The following is a 25,493-nucleotide window of genomic DNA, read 5'->3' on the forward strand; positions in this document are numbered from 1 at the left end:
GACGAATGGAAAAACTGATAGAAGCCAACCTCGGGGAAGATCAGCTTGGATTCCGTAGAAATGTTGGAACACGTGAGGCAATACTGACCCTACGACTTATCTTAGAAAATAGATTAAAGAAAGGGAAACCTTCGCTTCTAGCTTTTGTAGACTTAGAGAAAGCTTTTGACAATGTTAATTGGAATACCCTATTTCAAATTCTGAAAGTGGCAGGGGTAAAATACAGGGAGCGAAAGGCTATTTACAATTTGTACAGAAACCAGATGGCAGTTATAAGAGTCGAGGGACATGAAAGGGAAGCAGTGGTTGGGAAGGGAGTGAGACAGGGTTGCAGCCTATCCCCAATGTTATTCAATCTGTATATTGAGCAAGCAATAAAGGAAACAAAAGAAAAGTTCGGAGTAGGAATTAAAATCCATGGAGAAGATATAAAAACTTTGAGGTTCACCGATGACATTGTAATTCTGTCAGAGACAGCAAGGGACTTGGAAGAGCAGTTGAATGGAATGGACAGTGTCTTGAAAGGAGGGTATAAGATGAACATCAACAAAAGCAAAACTAGGATAATGGATTGTAGTCGAATTAAGTCGGGTGATGCTGAGGGAATTAGATTAGGAAATGAGACTACGTAAAGTAGTAAAGGAGTTTTGCTATTTGGGGAGCAGAAAAACTGATGATGGTCGAAGTAGAGAGGATATAAAATGTAGACTGGCAATGGCAAGGAAAGCGTTTCTGAAGAAGAGAAATTTAACGTTGAGTATAGATTTAAGTATCAGGAAGTCGTTTCTGAAAGTATTTGTATGGAGTGTAGCCATGTATGGAAGTGAAACATGGACGATAAGTAGTTTAGACAAGAAGAGAATAGAAGCTTTCGAAATGTGGTGCTACAGAAGAATGCTGAAGATTAGATGGGTAGATCACATAACTAATGAGGAGGTATTGAATACAATTGGGGAGAAGAAGAGCTTGTGGCACAACTTGACAAGAAGAAGGGATCGGTTGGTAGGTCATGTTCTGAGACATCGAGGGATCACCAATTTAGTATTGGAGGGCAGCGTGGAGGGTAAAAATCGTAGAGGGAGACCAAGAGATGAATACACTAAGCAGATTCAGAAGGATGTAGGCTGAAGTAGGTACTGGGAGATGAAGAAGCTTGCACAGGATAGAGTAGCACAGAGAGCTGCATCAAACCAGTCTCAGGAGTGAAGACCACAACAACAACAACAACAACAACTTACAAGGTTAAATTTCTGTTTTAACTTTTCCTCAACAGAAGGCATTGGAGCTGTGGATGTAGCTGCAAAATCCAATCAGTTACTAAAGTGAAGATGGTAGTTGTATGTATGAGGCTCCAAAGCGGAAACATAGATATGTAATTTTCAACCTTTTAGGTGGATCAGTCCCATACTCACAAGGTTAAAAATCACATGGCCACTAGAAAAATTTGATTCCTTGAAACAATGAATGATGTGCATAAATAATAATTGGGATGATCTTGCTCAGCTGACGAGTGATAACTGTTTCAGTATTCACCACAAAATTCTTCAATGCAGTGGTCATATGAGAGTGGTGTAAGTGCTAGTAATGTGTGAAGCTTTCTGAAGAGAAGCAGCTCACATTATTTCCCTCCAAGACTTGTGCAAAAGATAAGTGATGGTGATCCAGATCACTGGATAAAATTGTGAGTAGGTTCAGGAATGGTTAGACTTGAACTGGGATTTAAAGGTAGAATTGTTTTGCCAAAGGAAGCACAACTTAAAATGAATTAAACTGTTAATTGGCAAATTGTGTATATCATTTAATAAGCTGCACCTGTTCTTCAAAGGCCAATCATACATCCACCATTTTGACATTAGTCTCCTGGGACTGACAGTTTTGCAGGTAGGTTGACGATTCCCTGCCATCTGTCGGGGAAACATAAAATTACTGCTTTCCGTACATTTAACCTTGCAAGTATGGAAATAATTTTCTATGACAGGTCAAAGTGAGTGTACATTTTTTTGGACACATGTCTATGCAAGGGGTATCATAATTAATAATACAAGCTGACACGAATTTAATGTATGACAATAAAGGTAAAAATGTTACAGGAAGTATATGTCCACAAATGAGCCAATTACAAAATTACTGTGAATCTGTGGTTACAAGCAGCCATTGATATCAATATGCAGTATCGTCCAACTAGGTACAAATGTATTTGTAATGAAAACTTTTTGATCGTCCCCATCTTGTTGGGCTCAAATATCACTCATACCTACCTTAACTAGAACTACAATATTATTTCAGTTCATTATGTGTTACAGTTTACTGTATACTAGTACCTGTTAAAGAGGCTGTTTCATGTGTCATCATTGTATATAGATAAAACACTGTACTGTCTCTGGCAACATGTTACAAATTCTTTAAAACTCTCCCAGATCATCCTGCATCTCTTGAGAAGACTGTGCAATTTGCTGCTCCAGTACTTTAACTGTATGAAAATGCCGTGTGGCTAGAGCCTACCATTGGACAGACTGTTCTCCTGGTGCAAGTCTTTCAAGTTGACGCCACTTTGGCAACTTGCGTGTCGTTGGGGATGAAATGATGATGATGATGATGATGATGATGATGATGATGTCCTGGATAAGGACAATGCAACACCCAATCCCCAAGCAGAGAAAACCTCTGACCCAGCCAGGAATCAAACCCGGGCCATTAGATATGACATTCCGTCGAGCTGGCCACTCAGCTACCAGGGGCCGACACTTCAACTGTGTCACTGAAGGAGTTATACACTTCACTTCTGAGGTGACCCCAGACAGGAAAATCCCAATGATTGAGGTCAGGTGATCTCAGAGGCCAAGGTATGGGCCCAGCTTGACCTGTCCGTCTTGGACCATGTTGCATTAGATGTCATCTTACTTCAGCAGCAAAATGTGGCAGCCCCATCGTGTGTGTGCCATATTCCCCAACTGTGGGTCACAGGTGAAATTTGAGCCCAATTAGTTGGAGGCTTAATCTATACTGATAAGAAATCTGTAGCTCCAAAACTGCTAGATGAATTTTCAAGAGGTTTTCACAGGTAGCTTGAGCATAACTTGTTGTCACCATAAAGGCTTTATTTCATCAAAATTGGATCACAGAAAAAGTACTGAATCATTCAAAAAGATGGACCCAGTTTAACTAATTTTTATTTCATGATGTATAAATTGAACATTAACAGTCTACATACAAATGAAAGAAGGAAGTTTCAAAAGCACCAGTTATAAATCAATAACATTCTTCTGGACATGTGACCACACTGTCAATGTGCAAAATTCTCTGACGTTTTGGCCACTATTGCAAATGACCTTCCACATGGTGTTGTAAACTGTGACAACAGCCATGAAATCCTATGCTTACACAGGTTGTAAATGTTCAGTGTGTTTCCCATTTGCTGCACAGCAAACACCAAAGTAGTAGTCAAATTTATCCCACATGTGAAGAAGCATGGCTTGCGTTACACAGCAGTGACACAGTTCTAGAGGTCAACCAGAGTTGTTGGTAGATATGGGACATAAACAACCTCCTTAACATAGCCCCACAAGAAAGAATCGTAGGGCACGAGATCAGGAGAGCTCGGTGGCCAGAAGCGTAGAGCCAGATCTCAACTTCTCGTCGATCACTGAGGTAGGGATCAGTTTAAAAATCCTCAGACATAACAGTGTCAGTGTGGTGGAGCTTCATCTTGTTGGAAAGCTGAGGAAAATGCCATTGTCCCAACATGTTCAGGGAGGTGGTTGGCCTGGCTTTTTTCTTTACAGAGACATCCAGTTTGTTGAAATTGGCTGAACAAACAGCTTAAGCATTTTATAGCTGGGGGTTCAGTACCAACTTGGAGATGAAATGCCCACTGCACTGTAACTGCAGTCTGCCTCCACAGTCAAGTGGTCAGTGTAGCAGAATGCCACGCACGGTGTCCGGGTTCAATTCCCAACTGTGTCCGAGATTTCCACCACTCGGGGACTGAGTATTGTCTTGTCTCCGTCATCATACTATCCTCATTGACAAGCAAGTCACTAAAGTGGCGTCAATTAAAAGCACCGAGCACCAAGCAACCGGTCTACCTGATGGGAAGCCCTCGCCACATGACACTTCTTTTCATTTAACTTCTTGCACACTCAAGAATGCAGAAAACCTTCTGCTGCACCATAGCCATTTTACTCACAACTGCATATTGGCACGAGTACCCAGCGGTTGTTTACACAACTATCACCACCCCAGTGGCTGTTCATGCAAACAGTGGTTAAGAAACAGAAGACTGGACCTTTCTCTTTTGTTCAGTATGTAGACTGTTGTGAACTGCAAATAAATTAAACTGGGTCTGTCTTACTGAACAACACTATATATCGCAATTTAAAATTTTATCTAAAACTGTCACACGTCTGTCTGAACAGGCTAATTTTTTTAGTGGCATTTTTACAGTTAACTTGAGCATCATATAGGCTTTATTTCATTGAAATTTAATCACAGAGAGAAAAAGATATTGTGATTCAAAGTTTTATCCATACTATTATTATTAAGTGAAAGTAATTCTGTCTGTTAAGTTTTCACAACTAACCTGCTCAACCGATTTTAATGAAATTTGGTATGGAGATAGCTTGAATCCTGACAAGGAACACTGACTACTTTTGAAAGTGTGTAGTACAAGATACTTATTGATTTGAAGGCTGTTATATGAATTAGGGAATAATACTTGCTCTTCAAAGAAGCTATTTACTCTCTCACTCTTGATCTTTATTGTATTTCTGAAAATGTTTTTAGTTGTTGATATGTGCTACATGATACAAAAACTATGCTTATGTAACTTTGGTGTATTAAATCCGTTGCTACTTCAGTGGCACGATTGACTGATGTGCACTCCTGCCCACGCCCCTCTGTATGCACTGCTCGTCAGCGACGCTGCACACGGCACCTCATCGTGCGTCGGACATCTCGGGACGGGGAAGAGTGAGGTGCACATTATGAGCTGTGATTACCTGAAGAGGCAGACACACGAAGGCAGTTGACATAATCGCACGTATAGTATCTTTCTTACTCACCGTCTCCAATCATCATCGTAACAAAAGCACTGATATGCGACTACAGCCGTGGGTTAACAACTGGTCGAAAATAAATTTGAATTCATTAGAGCAAATATTTAATACTGGAGTCTATGGCAGCTCGTAACCACACATTTGCAATTATCTCACAAGTGGCTCGTTTGACGACCCACGTTTACTGGAATACCTCTGATTCTATTACCGTATGCTTTCACCTGCATCAGTTCTTATTATTAATGGTGCTACACATTGTATAGTCAGGTTCCAATGACAGCATTAACCCTAATAACAAAGACAACAACAATAATAACAGAGTTTCAGGAGCAGTGAAGGAAATAAAAATATGTAAGTTAGTAGCAGTGAGACCTAAACGGTACAAATTTCTAGAACAGTTTTATCTAAAGAGTGCTTGTAACACTGCTTTGCACTGTCCCAGTTTCATGAGGAGGCTGGACGTCATGTCTGCACCGGACTACATCCCTACAGAGCAGGACGTCCTCAGGTCCAGGAGCCCCACGTCGGGTGTCATCGAGTATCGTCTACCCATCCAGAACTATGATAAGAAACTCTGGTATGCTTTTATTAGTGTATGCATTTAATTTCTATTTGGCTGTACTTAAAAGCTCACAAGGCTGAGGAGTAATTACTGTAAAATGGCTGTTACGTGCAAGAAACAGACCGACATTTTTTGTATGAAAGCACTTTTTTATTTCTTAGTTTGATCCGTGCTACTTGTTTTTAGTCCATCTTCTCAATTCCTGTTGTTAAATCCATCAGTGTTTTGCTACTTGTTTATGTTCTGTTAAGGCAATTTGCTTGTCATTGGTGAAGAATTACCTCTTTCTTTTTAAAAAGTACTTGCACCTCTCGCGTCATCATTACTTATTAAGTGTAACTTGTGTTAAAAGTACGATACAGATGTGGATCACTAAGGGCTATTAAAACATAAGGCTGCTATTGCTCTAGTCATTTTCTGAAATGTGTTTTTATTAGAAGGAAAAGCTTTTGAGAGTACTGATTGAAAGACACTCTTTGAAATTATGAAGTTATTAAGGATAAAATACAGGAAACAAGAAGCGTTCTACTACTTTTACAGGCACCAGATGGGACAGGAAACAGAGCCTGTAGTTGAGAAGAGAATGGGGCAAGTTTGTAGCTTGTTCCCAGAGTTATTCACACTGCACATAGACCGAGTAGGAAAGGTCACTAAAGTTCAGCAAAAAGAAATAACAACTGTGAGGTTTGCAAATGACGCTCTAGTGCTGTCAGAGATGGCACTGAACCTCCAAGATGAGTTGATCAGACTGGATAGTGCCTTTAAAATAGGATATAAGATGCACCTCAACATAAGTAAAACATAAGTAATGGGGTGTGAGGGAATTAGAGACTGAGAAACTGAAAGTCGTTGACAAGTTACGCTACAAGTTGTACAACTTTGCTTCCGCTGTTTGCCGATAGGTGGCGACAATGGTAAGTAGTGGTCGAAAGAAACAGATCGCAGACAGCACGCAGTTAGCTTGGACCTCGGCCAACATAACCTCGTTCAAACATTAGTCACTTTGTGTCTGCATCATAAAGTTGTTCTTGATTGAAAATGTCAGTTTACGAGCATAATTCTCTCCATTTGTGGGAAGTGCTACTGAGCTGAATCTCATCAAATGCTCTCAAGTACATTTGGTAAGGACGCTATTAGTGAAAGAATGTGTCATGAGTGGTTTCAAATCTTCAAGTACAGTGATTTTAACATCATAGACCAGCATAGTGGTGGAAGAGAGAATGTTTTCGAAGATGCAGAATTGGAGACATTGCTGAGAGGAAACTCACATCAAACTCAAGAAGAATTGGCACGATTAGTGGGAGTGACACAGCAAGCCATTTCAAAACGTCTCAAGGCTATGGGCATGATTCAGAAGGAACGAACTTGGGTCCCATGTGAGCTGAAACCAAGAGACGTTGAATGGCGTTTGTGGGCTTGTGAACAGTTGCTTCAGAGGCAAAAATGGAAGGAATTTCTGCACCGCATTGTGACTGGGGACGAAAAATGGGTTCACTATGATAACCCTAAATGCAAAAAATCATGGGCATATCCCAGCCATGCTTCCACATTGACGGCCAAACCGAATATTCACGGCTCCAAGATCGTGCTCTGCATTTGGCGGGACCAGCTCGGTGTCATGTACTATGAGGTGTTAAAACCAGTGAAACAATCACAAATGCTCATTTTCAAATGCAATAAATGTGTTTGAGCAGAGTATTAAAAGACGAACAGCCAAAATACAGTGAGAGGCACGATAAAGTGATGTTGGAACACAACAATGCTCGACCCCACATTGCAAAAGAGGTCAAAACGTACTCGGAAACGCTAAAATGGGAAGTCTTACCCCACCCACCATATTCTCCAGACATTGCTCCTTCTGACTGTCGCCTGTTTAGATCAACGGCACATGGCCTGGCTGACCACATTTCCAATCTCACGAAAAAGTCACAAATTGGATCGATTCGAGGATTGCTTCAAAAGATGAACAATTTTTTCGACACGGGATTCATACACTGCCCAAAAGATGGGAGAAAGTAGTGGCCAGTGATGGAAAATACTTTGAATGATACATATGTAACCAATTTATTTCATTAAAGCCTCAAATGTTGGGGAAAAAACGGCGGAAACAAAGTTGTAAACCTTGTATTTTGGCAGCAACTTACACTACTGTTTCTAAAAAGTGAACACTCTGAAGCAGTGGTCAGCAGCATTCCATTTTAAGAGGATGTGCAGAACAGAGGAACCATAATAAGTGATAAACAACAGAGAGGTGGAGTGAACGTAGGCCCAACTGCATCCTCTTTTGTGTGACTGGATAGGTCAGTATTACACAACGCTCAGCCAGTGTGGAGCCATCATATGAAGTGGACACATGTAACCGAGTGCCACTGTGCCTGCTGATATCACAGGGTGGAGTATCGGCGCGTGAGCGCATTCGAACGGGGCAGAATGATCGGTCTCCGGGAGTTGGGTCTGTTGTTCCGTGACATTACGTGTCGTACAGTGCACGCTGCTTCAGCAATGAGGCGTACGTGGAACTGAGGGAGAGAAGAGGGCTGTACGCAGTGTCGACATGGTACCGGACGACACAGTGTGACCAAAATGCGGGATGACCAGCATCTCGTCTGCTCGGCCATAACAGACAGAATAGCTTCATCTACAGCATTGACGCGATGCTGGAGTACGGCAACGGGTGTGGACGTGTCTGTGTTGACTTCCTGACACTGTCTTCTGTGGGTTGGACTTGTGGCACACATGCCATTATGTCAGCTTCCTCTGACCAGAACCCACCAACACTGCAGACTGCAACGGGCACGTGAACACCGAGACTGGCGTGCCGAGTGGCAAATTGTAGTATTTTTGCTCGAGTCCCGCTGTGACTTGTCCTACAACGTGTATGTGTTCGACATCACAGAGGTGAACACAATGTGACAGACTGTATTGTTGATAAATATAGTGGACAAATGTCAAGTGTGGTGGTTTGGAGTGCCATTGCCTATCTTTTAGCATGGGATCTTGAGAGTAATATGAACAGCTACCATCACATCAGGGAGGTTTCACAGTCTGAGGCATAAGATGTAAGATGTCTTACATAGAATGAGATGTTCCACATCCTTGGTATCCATTGGCAAACAAAAGATGTTCACGGGTTAAGGTAGTTAGGAAGTAGGAAGCGCCCCCTTTCGGGACCTTTTTTTGATGGTTTGTGCAGGTCAGAATTGTACTGATCCTGTGCTATTGGTGATGCCGGCTGTGGACTGGCACCTCTGCCTGCCAGGTGGAGTTGTTTGCTCTGTAGGGCCACGAGGGAAAGGCACGGAGTACGTATGATGTCTACAACACCAAAGAAATCGTCACAGAATTGATGTTCAGATTTTACTTTACTATTGTTCAAAATGGTTCAAATGGCTCTAAGCACTATGGGATTTGACATCTGAGGTCATCAGTCCCTTAGACTTAGAAATACTTAGACCTAACTAACCTATGGACATCACACACTTCCATGTCCGAGGCAGGATTCGAACCTGTGACCGTAGTAGCAATGTGGCTCCAGACTGAAGCGCCTAGAACCACACGGCCACAGCAGCCGGCTATTGTTCTGAGTCTTATGTGAGACAGATGTACGACAGCATCTAGCTGGAATGTAATGCACGTGCAGTCAATCCATTAAGAGACATTAGAATTGTACATTATAGGAAATACACAGAGTTCAACATCTCTGAGTGTGTTATTCCACTGCAACAAGGGAAGTCTCTTTCAGCATCTTCGATGCAACGAATCAAAGTCCACAGGGGAGAAACAGTGTCACAGTTCAAGGGTACTGATCAGCAGGACCCTTCTAGCATCGGTATTGTACAGTGCCCACAGGAAAAAGTAAGAGAAGCAAGAAATTTAGTGAGATACAAAAATTATGGATTGACTACCGGACTCTTTCAATGGCGTATTCCTAACACCTCCATAGGGAAATTAAGGAAACATTCCAGGGACTGCCCCTCCTACAAGCCATTGTGCATACCATATTTCAGAAGGACAACACCCAGCCGCAGCTTGCAAGGGATGTGCAAGCCTTCAAATAACGATGGGTACCACTGTTTCCCTGGCTGCCCATTTGCCTAACATGTTGCCAATCAAACGTGTCTGGGATACAGTCGGTTGGCAACTTGTTCATGCAGGTCCTCATGCAGCCACAGATGGTGCATTGTGGATGCACCTAGAAACTGCACAGCAGAGTATTCTCTGGCAGCATATTCAGGTGCTCTTTGATTCCATGCCACAACATCTAGTGGCTCTGAATGCGGCACATAGTGGCACCATTCTGTTCTGAATTTAAACAGTCACAGTGCATGTACAGGCCTGTAATCCTTATAATTTGTGTAATGTCATTTCCCTAATTGGTGGAATAAATTTCCTAGTGATCACATCTATCGGTCTTGGTGTTCACTTTTTCCAAACAGATATGGAATATTGATAATGGGTGAAGTAGGGAGGATATAAAAATGCGAACTGGTAATAGCAAGGAAGTCTTTTCTGAAGGAAAATGTGTTAACACTGGATATAAATTTAAATCATAAAAAGCATTTTTTTTTTATTTTGTGGGAAGCAGCCTAATACAGAAATGAAATGGGGTGATGAAAAGTTCAGGTGAGGACAACTTACAAGCTTTTGAAATGTTGTCTTACAGAAGAATACTGCTGATTAGAAGGATACTAATGCAATATATTGAATCAAACTGGTGAGAAAAGAAATTTATGGTACAATTTGATTAAATGAAGTGATTGGTTGATATGACATCCTGCAACATTGAGGAACCACCACTTTGGTAATGGAGGGAAGTGTGTGTGTGTGTGGGGGGGGGGGGGGGGGGGAGGGGATTGTAGAAAGAGACCAAGCTTTGAATACAGTAAGCAGATTCATACAAATATCAGATGCAGTAGGACAGACTAGCAATAAGAATTGCATCAAACCAGTATTCAGACTAAAGGGCACAACAAAATATTTATTAAAGTTGGAGTCTGTCCCACATTCTCCTCTGAGTACTGGAAACAAGATGGAAACTGTAAATTTTGTTGTGGATGAACTCTAGTTGGGAGAAGTTTTCTGTTGCCTTCTGCCCACCTGTTACTGAGTTAGGTGTACAATATGTGATCTGTGGGCAAGTTTTTTTGTATGTTTGTAAAATCAAATAGGGGTAATGCAGGAGTAGGTTTAATAATGAATAGGAAAATAGGAATGCGGGTAAGCTACTACAAACAGCATAGTGAACGCATTATTGTGGCCAAGATAGATACGAAGCCCACACCTACTACAGTAGTACAAGTTTATATGCCAACTAGCTCTGCAGATAACGAATAAATTGAAGAAATGTATGATGAAATAAAAGAAATTATTCAGATAGTGAAGGGAGACGAAAATTCATGGGTGACTGGAATTCGAGTGTAGGAAAAGGGAGAGAAGGAAACATAGTAGGTGAATATGGATTGGGGGACAGAAATGAAAGAGGAAGCCGGCTGGTAGAATTTTGCACAGAGCACAACATAATCATAACTAACACTTGGTTTAAGAATCATGAAAGAAGGTTGTATACATGGAAGAACCCTGGAGATACTAAAAGGTATCAGATAGATTATATAATGGTAAGACAGAGATTTAGGAACCAGGTTTTAAATTGTAAGACATTTCCAGGGGCAGATGTGGACTCTGACCACAATCTATTGGTTATGACCTGTAGATTAAAACTGAAGAAACTGCAAAAAGGTGGGACTTTAAGGAGATGGGACCTGGATAAACTAAAAGAACCAGAGGTTGTACAGAGATTCAGGGAGAGCATAAGGGAACAATTGACAGGAATGGGGGAAATAAATACAGTAGAAGAAGAATGGGTAGCTTTGACGGATGAAGTAGTGAAGGCAGCAGAGGATCAAGTAGGTAAAAAGACGAGGGTTAGTAGAAATCCTTGGGTAACAGAAGAAATATTGAATTTAATTGATGAAAGGAGAAAATATAAAAATGCAGTAAATGAAGCAGGCAAAAAGGAATACAAACGTCTCAAAAATGAGATTGACAGGAAGTGCAAAATGGCTAAGCAGGGATGGCTAGAGGACAAATGTAAGGATGTAGAGGCTTATCTCACTAGGGGTAAGATAGATACTGCCTACAGGAAAATTAAAGAGACTTTTGGAGATAAGAGAACCACTTGTATGAACATCAAGAGCTCAGATGGAAACCCAGTTCTAAGCAAAGAAGGGAAAGCAGAAAGGTGGAAGGAGTATATAGAGGGTCTATACAAGGGCGATGTACTTGAGGACAATATTATGGAAATGGAAGAGGATGTAGATGAAGATGAAATGGGAGATACGATACTGCGTGAAGAGTTTGACAGAGCACTGAAAGACCTGAGTCGAAACAAGGCCCCCGGAGTAGACAATATTCCATTGGAACTACTGACGGCCATGGGAGAGCCAGTCCTGACAAAACTCTACCAGCTGGTGAGCAAGATATATGAAACAGGCGAAATACCCTCAGACTTCAAGAAGAATATAATAATTCCAATCCCAAAGAAAGCAGGTGTTGACAGATGTGAAAATTACCGAACTATCAGCTTAATAAGTCACAGCTGCAAAATACTAACACGAATTCTCTACAGACGAATGGAAAAACTAGTAGAAGCCAACCTCGGGGAAGATCAGTTTGGATTCCGTAGAAACACTGGAACACGTGAGGCAATACTGACCTTACGACTTATCTTAGAAGAAAGATTAAGGAAAGGCAAACCTACGTTTCTAGCATTTGTAGACTTAGAGAAAGCTTTTGACAATGTTGACTGGAATACTCTCTTTCAAATTCTAAAGGTGGCAGGGGTAAAATACAGGGAGCGAAAGGCTATTTACAATTTGTACAGAAACCAGATGGCAGTTATAAGAGTCGAGGGACATGAAAGGGAAGCAGTGGTTGGGAAGGGAGTAAGACAGGGTTGTAGCCTCTCCCCGATGTTGTTCAATCTGTATATTGAGCAAGCAGTAAAGGAAACAAAAGAAAAATTCGGAGTAGGTATTAAAATTCATGGAGAAGAAATAAAAACTTCGAGGTTCGCCGATGACCTTGTAATTCTGTCAGAGACAGCAAAGGACTTGGAAGAGCAGTTGAATGGAATGGACAGTGTCTTGAAAGGAGGATATAAGATGAACGTCAACAAAAGCAAAACAAGGATAATGGAATGTAGTCTAATTAAGTCGGGTGATGCTGAGGGAATTAGATTAGGAAATGAGGCACTTAAAGTAGTTAAGGAGTTTTGCTATTTGGGGAGCAAAATAACTGATGATGGTCGAAGTAGAGAGGATATAAAATGTAGGCTGGCAATGGCAAGGAAAGCGTTCCTGAAGAAGAGAAATTTGTTAACATCCAGTATTGATTTAAGTGTCAGGAAGTCATTTCTGAAAGTATTCGTATGGAGTGTAGCCATGTATGGAAGTGAAACATGGACGATAAATAGTTTGGACAAGAAGAGAATAGAAGCTTTCGAAATGTGGTGCTATAGAAGAATGCTGAAGATTAGATGGGTAGATCACATAACTAATGAGGAAGTATTGAATAGGATTGGGGAGAAGAGAAGTTTGTGGCACAACTTGACCAGAAGAAGGGATCGGTTGGTAGGACATGTTCTGAGGCATCAAGGGATCACCAATTTAGTATTGGAGGGTAGCGTGGAGGGTAAAAATCGTAGAGGGAGACCAAGAGATGAATACACCAAGCAGATTCAGAAGGATGTAGGCTGAAGTAGGTACTGGGAGATGAAAAAGCTTGCACAGGATAGAGTAGCATGGAGAGCTGCATCAAACCAGTCTCAGGACTGAAGACCACAACAACAACAACATGATCTTGTGTCATGACTATCCTGTTACAATTGAGTTCAGAGTTAAATGGAGGCAAAAGAGTGTGTTCTGGTGCCAGTATGCAGTCAGCTACTCTGTAACAGCACCAAATGGTTCATAGAGCTTAATGTCCCCATCTGAATGACACATAGTGAGTTGAGGTGTAATTCCCACAAGAATTAAATATGTAATGATGACACCCATTTATAAAAATGGAAGCAAACAAATGACTCAGTTGTAGTCTCATCTCCCTCCTTCCTCCATTCTGAAAAAGTTTTGTGAAGTAGGATACTGAACCACTTTTTTGAGAAGCTGCTTTTAACATCTACTCAGTTTGGTTCTGCAAAATCTCTGCAGACAAATCAATGTATGCTCTCACAAGCTGCATTCTTGTTTGACTAAATAAGAAAAATATTTTGTTGCCATTTTCTGTAATTTTGCTAAGAACTTCAATCATTAACATTAATTTTCCCATGACAATGGTGCTTGAACTTTAGAGCTCTGTATTAAATTACTCGATGAAATACAACAACGGCATCCTTTCTATGTAACTTCTGAAGTTCCATAAAATGTTTTCAGAAACTGCTAGGCAGCTTGAAACTTGCCGTGGTTTACTGAAATACACCTATTTAAAAAGGCGATTGGTTGTGGTAATCTCTTCAAACCTTCTCATATTACAGTCACAGTGTTCCACATCCACAATGGATAAAACTTACATAAAATGGCTGATTACTGTATTTCAAATAACCTTCAATTGTGTTGATGATAACATTGCAGTGGACAATCAGAAATATTACAGCATCTAAGGTACTCCTCCTAATAACAGAAAACAGATGGTCCATTAATAAATTATACCCCAAATACAAAGCTATGTTCAGAGTGGGGAAACATGAAATACAGTATCCCACAAGATATGATGTTTGGCTCATTCTTGTTCTCAGATTAGATAAATGATTTACCTGGGACATTAGAGAACTCCTCACAATGTTTACTGAGACAATAATATACTGCAAAAGACCCCAAACATATCCATACCAAACTATACTAGCCGAATAACAGAAAAGTCTTACAACTGGTTTGAAGGTACACAACTTAATATTTAATCTTATAATGAATCATACTATGAAATTCCAAACAAATGAGAAATGACAAAGATACCAGAGATAGAGATTAATGAGCACACACTCTGTGAGGCTCCCTGCGTGCAATTTCTGGACATCCAAATGACTAACAGACCAAGATGGCACCAGCATGTTAAGAAGTTAACCATAAAAGCTCAGTCCTTTTTGCTTTCCACTTAGAAATCTCTCTCATTGTGTTGAACTGTAGACAGAACTGCTGACATATTTTCACTCAGTTCTGACCTATGGTATAATCTTCATGAGAAACACAGCTCAGTCTAAACAAGTATTTATTCTAATTAAGCATGCAGTAAGAATACTACATAAAGTAGATAACTGAGCATCTTGCATTATCCTCCTCAGAGATCTATGCATTTTTACACCTACTTTTCAATATACTTACTCCCTGATGGTATCTGTGGTTAAAATAAGAGATTAAAATCACGATGCTAGACAGACATGTAAGCTTTAGTCTCTAGTAATAATTTTTATTTCGCCTACTGGCTACCAGTTTTGGTACGCAGCAGCATCACCATGCCAACCACCAACTTGCGATTGTAACACTCGCTTCCCAGGTAGTTGTATTTGATACACCTACTTCTTAATTGAACAGGATGCAAGGGCACCCATACAATATATTTTTAATATTTTGGAAGATAAATGGCAACTTGTAAGTAGCCATAAAAAAATTTCAGATCTGGCCTTGCTAAAGCCTGTTTAATAGTGACTTTTAAATTATTTTTTTTTCAAATAAAAACACCTGAATACACTATATTTTTACCTGTCCCTTAGAGACAGGAGGGACTGCAGTCTCCCCTTGCCTGCAGGTATGGGCATCCTTGGCATGAAGACTGCAACTGGTGGATGGCCTGAGGATGTACTGAAACCTGTAGCCAGTAGGCAAAACAAAAACTGTGATTATGCAAGGTGTGGCAGTAAAGAAATCCCGACCCCTGCTACGCTCCACGTGAATTTTCCTCTGTTGGAAGCAGGCTGCAAGTCTTTTTCTGTTGTGCTGTTGAGGAGGCTCGTCACTTTTTCCTTCACTGCATCCGTGGACTTGAACCTGGTTCCTCTGAGCACAGACTTCAGTTTTGGGAAGACAAAGAAGTCACACAGTACTAGGTCAGGCAAATACAGTGGATGTTTCATTTCTGGAATGTCGTTTTTCACCAAAAATCTCTTCACGGACATCGCGTTATGCGTCAGCGCATTGTCCCAATGAAGCATTTATGAGCAATTCTTCCACAGATCTGGTCTCTACCATCACACACTTTCATGAGGGTTTTCAGAACTGTTACATAATAAGATTGATTGACAGTTTAACCTTGAGGCACCCAATCAATGAAGATAAACCCTCAGATATCAAAGAAAACAATCATCATTGCTTTGAATTTTGATTTGCTCATATTGCTTTCTTCTTCCTAGGGGATTGAGGGTTCTTCCAGTGCCTGAATTGTCACTTGGCCTCACGATCATATTGGAATATTGCTGTGTCATCACACGTAATTACTCTGCTGAGGTAATCAGGGTAATTTTCAATGTTTTTAAGAGCGCCACCACAGCAGCCCACTTGACGTTGCATTTGCTCATTTGTGAGGATTCTTGGCACCACTTTAGCACAAACCCTTATCATGCCCAGATCATCATGCAGAATCTGTCTAACAGTTTCCTTATTGATGTAGGCAAGTTCTGGAATTGCTCGAATGCTCAGGTGGCGGCCTTCTCACACAATTCTACTGACCTTCTCCACATTCTCTTCAGTTTTTGAAATGGAAAGATGGCCCAATTTTGGATCATCTTTGACATCTTCCCTAATGTCCTTGAACTTTTTAACCCACTTGGAAACTTGCATACGAGATAGACACGATCGCCGTCAACTTGTTTCGACAACTCTTTAAGTTTCTGTGGTGGAATTTTCAAGTTTTGTGAGTAATTTGATGTTGACACATTCCACTTTAGAGTGCAGCGTAATTCCGACAGAGCTTAGACAAATGACCTGTTTCTAAGAAGGCTCACAGCCAGACCAAAATTGTCTGTCATGGAGAGTCCCAAGGTTATTCCCCCACTCTTCGCTTTGTCAGCAACAAAGCCAGAAATGCACACTACAAGTTCGGTGTCTTTATTGCTTCACCTCATAGAGTAAAATATATATTTTTTCCAGTTGTGTTGGTCATTGCCCCAACTGAAAGTTTGTCAGGAATATGCACAATACCAGAAATAAAAATAATTGGGTAGAATTAGAAAGTTATTTTACATTATGGTGCAAAAATCTTTAACTTGTTGCTGGAAGACATCAGGCAGCAAATTCACAGTTCCCCAATATTCGAAAATAATGCTAAGGAAAAACATAGCATCTTCTTCTATGGTCTATCAAGACCTGTGGATTTAGAGGATGTACATTTTTGCTAACACTAAAGTTCACAATAAACAGGCTTCAACTTTACCAATATATAGATAATGTTCTGTGTAACACTACTTAAATGATTAATTTAAATTAAGGTGGCAGGTGAATAGCATAATAGGTGGAACAGTGTTTTTTTTTTTTTTTTTTTTTTTTTTCCTCTCTAAAATAGCCACTTTACTGATAACACACAAACACAAAGTAATCAAGAAGAAACCCTTATAATTGGCAGTATCACTAGATAAGAACTAATTGAAATATGCTATTAGTAGAATAAACAAAAAGTTGCCCGCAGTGGGTTTTTCTGCATGTTAATGTGTGACTCAACTCTTTCCATGTTCCTGAAGGCTTTTCTTCAAGATGGGATTTACAGAAAACAAGATGCAAAAAAAGCATAAATGAACTGAAACATTTGTCCACCAACAGTTCTGGAAATTAAAAAAAAAAACTTTACCATTGTTTTTGGGACAGACCGTCCACGACTTTCCTGTTCATATACGTTTCATAACAACAAGTTTTACCATATGGACACTTCCTGATGTGTTGTGGGGTGATTAATTAGTGCTATTTTGTATTCCAGCATTGTCGATGTAGGAGGGCAGAGGTCTGAGCGCCCCAAATGGGTTCACTGTTTTGAAAACTGTGTCGCATTTATTTTTATATCTGCCATAAGTGAGTACAACCAGCTCAACGAACGTGGCCAGGTAAGAAACAAAGCTAGCTCTACTGATAATGACCGTAATATTTCTTAATCTTTTGTTGATTTTGTGCAGAAATACAGACAAGTCAGTTTTAAAGAACTGTACAACCCAGAGAATCAACAACACACACACACACACACACACACACACACACACACACACACACACATAGTTTCACTCACACAGTAATTACTGTTTGTCAGCCTAATTTTGACAGCTTGCTAGGTACCTGACAGCACTGAAACAATCAAAACTGCAGCATAAACATATGAGGCACATTAAGCACAGAACATACATACTTGAAAAAAGTGTCAATGTAGGCAATTTATGTATTTCTTAGTGCCACAGGAACTGTTAGACTCAAGCATCTTTTTCAACTCAACTGAAGAATTTATTACATGGACAGAGCATATTTTCTGATACCGGGCACTGCTGTGTACATCACTATAAAAATCACTTGTAGTTCTAGTTTCATTATTGTGAACAGGTAACAAATATATATTACCAGATGTGTCACATATTAAATTGTTTTACGATGTTCTTTTTCATTAATTCAGATGTGCAGTTTCAAATTTTATATGATTATTCTGTAGCACTTGCATTTCCATCAGAACAGAATGCCACACCATAACATGGTATTCATATTTATGAGGTGAATACACAGAACTGTATCAATTTAACGCCAGTCCGTAAGTAATCTTTAGAGATAACTGCATTTACTCTACCTTTTGTTCAGCAGTTCACCATATCATAAATAAACATTTAACTGCAGTCCTAGAAACACTGTAAGGTGTTTGTTAAAGGCTACCACTCTTTAATCCTATGATTATATTGCTTCTGGATTTTGTTCTTGTATCTGTACAGCTCATCAGTAATATCTATTTTTTATTTACCACAGTGCAATTGTCCCTAGACAACTTTTATGCTTCTGCTGTTGTTACAGAAATAGTGTGGCCAGGAGATTGACAATGCACTTTAAATGTAAAACTGTTTACTTCATAAAACATGAAAATTTAGTAGGACACTATTGACATACAGTCAAAATCAGATTAATTATCTGCAATGTCTGCCTAAAGAATTTGTATGTATTAAATGCCCTCTTACCTCCTTTCAGCTTACTCCCAAATCATTTTTGGATGCTACCCTGTGTGTATGAATGGGTAACAAAACATACATAACATAGAGTAACACAAAGAAGATATTCAGTTATTGATAATATAATGTAAATCTAAAAACACAGATGATGTGACTTACCGAATGAAAGTGCTGGCAGGTCGATAGACACACAAACAAACACAAACATACACACGAAATTCAAGCTTTCGCGACAAACTGTTGCTTCATCAGGAAAGAGGGAAGGAGAGGGAAAGACGAAAGGATGTGGAGTTTAAGGGAGAGGGTAAGGAGTCATTCCAATCCCGGGAGCGGAAAGACTTACCTTAGGGGGAAAAAAGGACGGGTATACACCCGCGCGCGCACACACACACACACACACACACACACACACACACACACACACACACACACACACACACACATATATATATCCATCCACACATACACAGACACAAGCAGACATTTGTGTCTGTGTATGTGCGGATGGATATGTGTGTGTGTGTGTGTGTGTGTGTGTGTGTGTGTGTGTGTGTGTGTGTATATATATATATATATATATACCCTTTTTTCTCCCTAAGGTAAGTCTTTCCGCTCCCGGGATTGGAATGACTCCTTACCCTCTCCCTTAAAATCCACATCCTTTCGTCTTTCCCTCTCCTTCCCTCTTTCCTGATGAAGCAACAGTTTGTTGTGAAAGCTTGAATTTCGTGTGTATGTTTGTGTTTGTTTGTGTGTCTATTGACCTGCCAGCACTTTCGTTCGGTAAGTCACATAATCTGTGTTTTTAGATATATTTTTCCCACGTGGAATGTTTCCCTCTATTATATTCATCTAATGTAAATCGATAGATAAAAAATCTACTCACCAAGCGATGGCAGGGGAACACACACACAAAAGGATTTAACTTTTACAAGCTTTCGGAGCTAGTGGCTCCAGATCAGGAGAGACTTACCGAACAGGACGAGAAGGAAAGAAAGGAGTTTTTCCTTCTCATCCCGCCTGGTAAGTCCCCCTGGACCCAGAGCTCTGGGTGACTTTTCTGAGCTGTATCCCTTTCCCTAAACCTCTCCAATCCTTTTCCTTCACCCCTCTACCTTCCCCTTCAACTCTTCTGCCAGAGGGAGCCACTACCTCCAAAAGCTTGTAGAAGTTAAATCCTCTTGTGCATGTGTTCCCTGCCGCTGCTTAGTGAGTAGATTTTTTATCTAGTCAAGGATCCTATGACAGAACACTATTATTCTAAGTGTAATGAGATATCTCAGATGGAATGACCTCCTCTGTGCGAATGAGCACAGATTCTGGAAACATTGATTGTGCAGAGGCCAACTTACGCTTTTCTCACATGACATCCTGAAAGCCATGAATCAATGTAATCGGGTGGAGGCAGTATCTCCTTGTTTCCAAAAAGCATTTGTCTAGATATCCCACCAACAGTTATTATTAATGTATAATCAGCTGGAGCTATCAAATGAAATTTGTAACTGGAGTGAGGATTTCTTGGAATGGAGGTCAGAGCATGTTATCTTGGAGGGAGTCATTAACAGAAGTAGAAGTAGAACAGAATAGAATAGAATAGAATATTTTTATTAGCCTTTCAGTATTTTTCATACAATTGGCTTCGTCAAAGTTTACAGAGGGTTTTAGTTTCAGTATGATATTCAAATAGTTACAGAAAGGGGAGAAAAGGAACTAAAGACCTTTTCTTCAGCCTTGTGTAAAACAATGTTTTATACAATAATTAAATACACACATAAGAAAAGAATCACAGTAAATAACTAGCTTATATAATATCAAAACATTTTCTTCATAGCTTAGGTAAAACATATATTTTGATGATTAGTTTCTAAGAATTCTTCAGTTGTATAGAATTCGTTGTTTTTTAGCCAGGTTTGCAATGTATTCTTATATTTATTTAGTGGTACTGTATGAGCTGAGCATCGTAACTTATTGAAAAACTTTATGCTTGAGTACTTATAGTTATTATGGACTACAACAAGTCTTGTGGTAGGCAAGTCCAGCAGGTGACTGTTTTTTGTACTGTGTGCATGCACATCACATCTCATGTTCAGTTTTTTCAGATTTTCTCTGGAATATATTAAACAGTTATATATGTACATGCTCGGCACTGTCATTATGCCAAGAGATTTAAAATAAGTGCAGGAGAGTCCCAGGCAAATGGATTGCAACTCTTGCTGTGCATGGTCTACATTAATGACCTGCCTGAAAATATTATAAGTTACCTCAAGCTCTTTACAGAGGATGCAGCTACTGATACTGATACACTATCAGCAAGAAGGTGCCAAAATTGAAGCAGATGTTGACAAGATTTCAGTGTGGTCAGGAGATTGACAAAGCACTTTAAATGTAAAACTGTTTACTTCATAAAACGTGAAAATTTAGTAGCCTACAATTACAATTAGTCTGGTCACACAAATGCCTGTACGATTCCATAGGGATCGCAAAGATGGTTTTAGATTTGCAATCTGATGTTTTCTTGGCATATTTTCAATATGTAGAATTCTTGCACGTTCGGCCAGGTGGAGTCATAATTATTCCACAATACTTTGGAAGGCAGACTTGTTGCTATCTTGAAGTGTCCCCTGAAGACTGCTGCTCTCCTCCTGTGAGCATCCTATATATGTTGGTCATTAGCTTCTCCATCACTCCACTCCACTCCTATCACTGTCCCTGCAGCCACTACAGTGGTGGTGGCAGTTGTGGAAGTAGCGGCACTGCTCTGAATTCTGTTTCCAGTGTCCGAGCTATTGCTGTGAGGTGCAGACCTATCTGTACAGAAACACTTGTCTTTATGAATGCAGCATTCCATGCAGCATTCCACCCTAATTTCAAGGGCCTCTTAAATCACATAATCCCCAGGAGTTGGAAGATTGCGTAAGCGATATACATTTAACATTATGATGCTCCAAGATCTTGCCAATATTTTATGGGAACATTGGCAGGATCTCAGAGCGATGTAATGTTAAATGTGTATATTGTCATCTCCCTAGTACCTTGACACTAGTAGTCTCAGTGAAGGATGATCTAAGCCTTCACAAACCAGAGGTCTACCAATTTGCCAGTGCAGCAAAGAGTAAACTGCAGAAACTGTATGCACGGTAGAAATGAGGTGCTGTGAGCATAGATGGCATACTGAACTACATCAGACCTCCAAATCAGCCATAGTATTAGACTGGCCTTACTATGGATTACAACAATACCAAACTGCTTAGACAATCTTTCTCTTTCTAGGACTGCAGGATTAGAGACCACTGAAGTTACGGTCCAAGATAATCTATTTAATAAAGGTGGTGCCCTTCAACTGAATTAGGCAAGGAAACCTGTACCAAGCCTAGAAAAAGAAAAGTGTTCCTGTGCAAAGAGGTCAGCACCCAGCAGCGGTAGCTCGGACATTAGAGACCGAGTTCAGAGCAGGGCAATGCTATCCCCACCACTGCCACAATCCAGTGCGGTGTCACAGATAGCGATAGTAGCAGATTCGTGGAGGGGTAATTGTCATCATATATAGGATGCCAACAGGAGCAGAGCAACAGTCAACAGACCCACCTGAAGATGGCAATGAGTCTGTTTGCAAAGTATTGTGGAATAATAAAGGAATAACTGAGCCAGACATCTGAGATTTTTACTAATGATATTAGATTGAGTACATGCACACAGAGGTATTCATGTGCTTCATATGTGTATGGTACAGGAAGAAATCCTAATACACAGTACAATGAGAAGGATCCTGTGCTTTGCATTTCACAGTGGTTTATTGAATACTGAGGTAGGTGTAGATGATAACACAGAACTGATGCTTGGAAAGAGCACTCTAAAATTTTACTTTGACATCTGATACCATAGTCTTGTAGTCAAGATGCATAGTGGCTAAATCTGCATTTGTAGACTTATCCAATCTGTATAATTGCTTACAGGAACAAAACTCCTGACACACTTGGATGTGACTAACTTTGTGACTGACATTTCAGGGAGATGAGCGGTAGGAGCCAACCACTAGCAAACTGCAGCTCTTTCTCGAGCACCACACGTTCGCCGTGCTGCCCATTTTGTAGGTTCGCGCAGAGCCTATCGAGTGAGACTGCCTATAAGGCCAGGGTGATACGAAGATGTGATTCGAAGGGATAGGCTGCTATTCCACCATTTAGAGGAGGCACAGGGTGGCAGACAGGCAAATTCATTATCAGTTATCGGACTGCATCGTCCGTCACACAAATACAAAAAAATGTGCACATTCGTACGTGCGTAAGTAAAAGACACACACGACCACTGTCGTCTCTGGGCACTAATCCCAGACTGTAACTGTGTCTGCAGTGAGGAGCAGTATTTGCTGGGCCGGGTAGAGGGAGTACAGAAGAGGCGTGGAGTGGGAAAGGATTGCAGGGTAGGGGAGGAGGAAGATGGTGAGCTTCCTGTGGGAGATACAGAGACAGAGTAGGGACAGGATAAGGCTGCTAGCTGCAGCGTTAGGAGGCTGTGCTGGGGAGGCAGCAAAGGGGAGAGGAGAGAAGTACACAAGGGCAAAGGACTCAGCAGGTGGGACAGAAGGTACGTGTATGGCTGCAGTTGGAGGCAGGTAAAGGACAGGGACTAGCCAAGGTTGAGGCCAGGGGGTTTATGGGAACATAGGGTATATTGAAGGGGGTTTTTCCATCTGCACAGTTCTGAAAAGCTGGTGTCACTGGGAGGAATCTGGACGGTACAGGCTGTAAAGCAATTGTCGGAGTAGAGAACACCGTGTCGGGTGGCACGGTCGGGAACTGGGTGTTCCAGCTGTCTCTCGGCCACAGTTTGGCGGTGGACATTCGCGTAGATAGACAGCTCGTCAGTTGTCGTGCCCGAGCAGAATGTGGCACGGTCGGTAGGTCACCTGGCTGCTTTCACAGCCTTTGATGGGCTAGGAGATGCCTGTGACAGGACTGGAGTAGGTGATAGTGGGAAGGCGTACGGGACAGGTCTATTGCAGGTATATGAGCCGTGGGGTCTGCGGTTGGGAGCAGTGGTGGAATAAGGACAGTCGAGGGCATTGTGTAGGTGATGGTGTACCACTGTGGGAGAGGTAGGGAGGACAGTGGAGAGGATCTCATTTCAGGGTACAATGAGAGGTAGTTGAAATTTTGGCAGAGAGCGTGATTCAAATGCCCCAGCATTGGACAGCAGTGATAGTCATAGCTGAAATAACTGGTTTTCAGTTACACTGGTTTTTTCATCTACAGGTTAATCCAGCTCTTGAAACTGCTCAAAATACCTGGTTTCTGAAATAACCCATTTTTGATTTTTTATTGCTGTTACTTCCAGTAGCAATCATATACTTTAAAGAAAGATTGAAAAATTCAAATTAAGATAAAGGAGTAGGAGACATTGATCGATATGTGTTTGGCAGTGACAGAAATTGGTCTCGCTGTCTCCAACGGAGATTGGAAGGTGAAGGAGAGGGGCGTGACAATGGCGAGACCTAAAGGTCACAAGCTGATGACTTCCGTGCATCACCACTACCATCTTGAAGAAAGCACAAAATGAAGGGTTTGATTATTATCCCAAGTTTATAATACATCAATAAAGTTATCGGTATATCAATAAAATTTACCTCCTATTCCACAGAAAAATTGTGGATGTTTTCTCCTTATATGTGGTACAAGTTTGTTGTATATCCCAATCTATTAAAGTAAATGCAGCATTGTACTTCATTGCTACCACACTTCATAAAATACTTGTTTTGTGTGGCACTATCACAGCACATATTCTGCAATATGAATTACGTCTGACGATGACAACAAGAAACTACCATATAGACAAAGTACACTATGTAATCAAAAGTATCTGGACACTCCCAAAAAACATACGTTTTTCATATTAAATGCATTGTGCTGCCATCTACTGCCAGATATTCCATATCAGCGACCTCAGTAGTCATTAGACATTGTGAGAGAGCAGAATGGGGTGCTCCGCGGAACTCACAGACGTCGAACGTGGTCAGGTGATTGGGTGTCACTCGTGTCATACGTCTGTACACGAGATTTCCACACTCCTAAACATCCATAGGTCCACTGTTTCCAATGTGATAGTGAAGTGGAAACGTGAAGGGACACGTACAGCACAAAAGTGTACAGGCAGACCTCATCTGTTGACTAAAGAGACCACCAATAGTTGAAGAGGATCGCAATGTGTAATAGGCAGACATCTATCCAGACCATCACACACGAATTCCAACCTGCATCAGGATCCACTGCAAGTACTATGACAGACGGGAGGTAATAAAACTTGGATTTCGTGATCAGGCGGCTGCTCACAAGCCCCACATCACATCAGTAAATGCCAAACGACACCTCGCTTGGTGTAAGGAGTGTAAACATTGGACAATTGAACAGTGGAAAAATGTTGTGTGGAGTGACAAATCAGAGTACACATTGTGACGGTCCGATGGCAGGATGTGTGTATGGCAAATGCCCAGTGAATGTCATCTGCCAGCGTGTGTAGTGCCAACAGTAAAATCTGGAGGTGGTGGTGGTGGTGGTGGTGGTGGTGGTGGTGGTGGTGGTGGGGGTATGGTGTGGTCGTATTTTTCATGGAGGGGGCTTGCACCCCTCCTTGCTTTGTGTGGCACTATCACAGCACAGGCCTACATTGATGTTTTAACCACCTTCTTGGTTCCCACTGTTGAAGAGCAATT

The 25,493-nt window shown here is 40.9% G+C and overlaps 1 protein-coding gene across 4 annotated transcripts in view; it reads left to right on the plus strand.

Moving 5' to 3' along the window:
* LOC124719108 (guanine nucleotide-binding protein subunit alpha-11-like) overlaps nt 1-25,493 on the plus strand; it is a 134,019-nt gene that overhangs the window by 72,151 nt on the left and 36,375 nt on the right. For 3 of the 4 annotated variants that reach the window (XR_007005986.1, XM_047244801.1, XM_047244800.1), the window contains exons 4-5: nt 5,497-5,631; nt 17,572-17,695. Coding sequence is in view for 3 of the 4 variants with exons in the window: in XM_047244801.1 (XP_047100757.1) it covers nt 5,497-5,631; nt 17,572-17,695 (259 nt within the window). In the remaining variant the exon portion in view is untranslated. The remainder of the gene's footprint in view (nt 1-5,496; nt 5,632-17,571; nt 17,696-25,493) is intronic. The other variant, XM_047244802.1, reaches the window with a different exon arrangement.

This window comes from Schistocerca piceifrons, chromosome 10, assembly GCF_021461385.2.
Source record: "Schistocerca piceifrons isolate TAMUIC-IGC-003096 chromosome 10, iqSchPice1.1, whole genome shotgun sequence".
Taxonomy (NCBI): Eukaryota; Metazoa; Arthropoda; class Insecta; order Orthoptera; family Acrididae; genus Schistocerca; species Schistocerca piceifrons.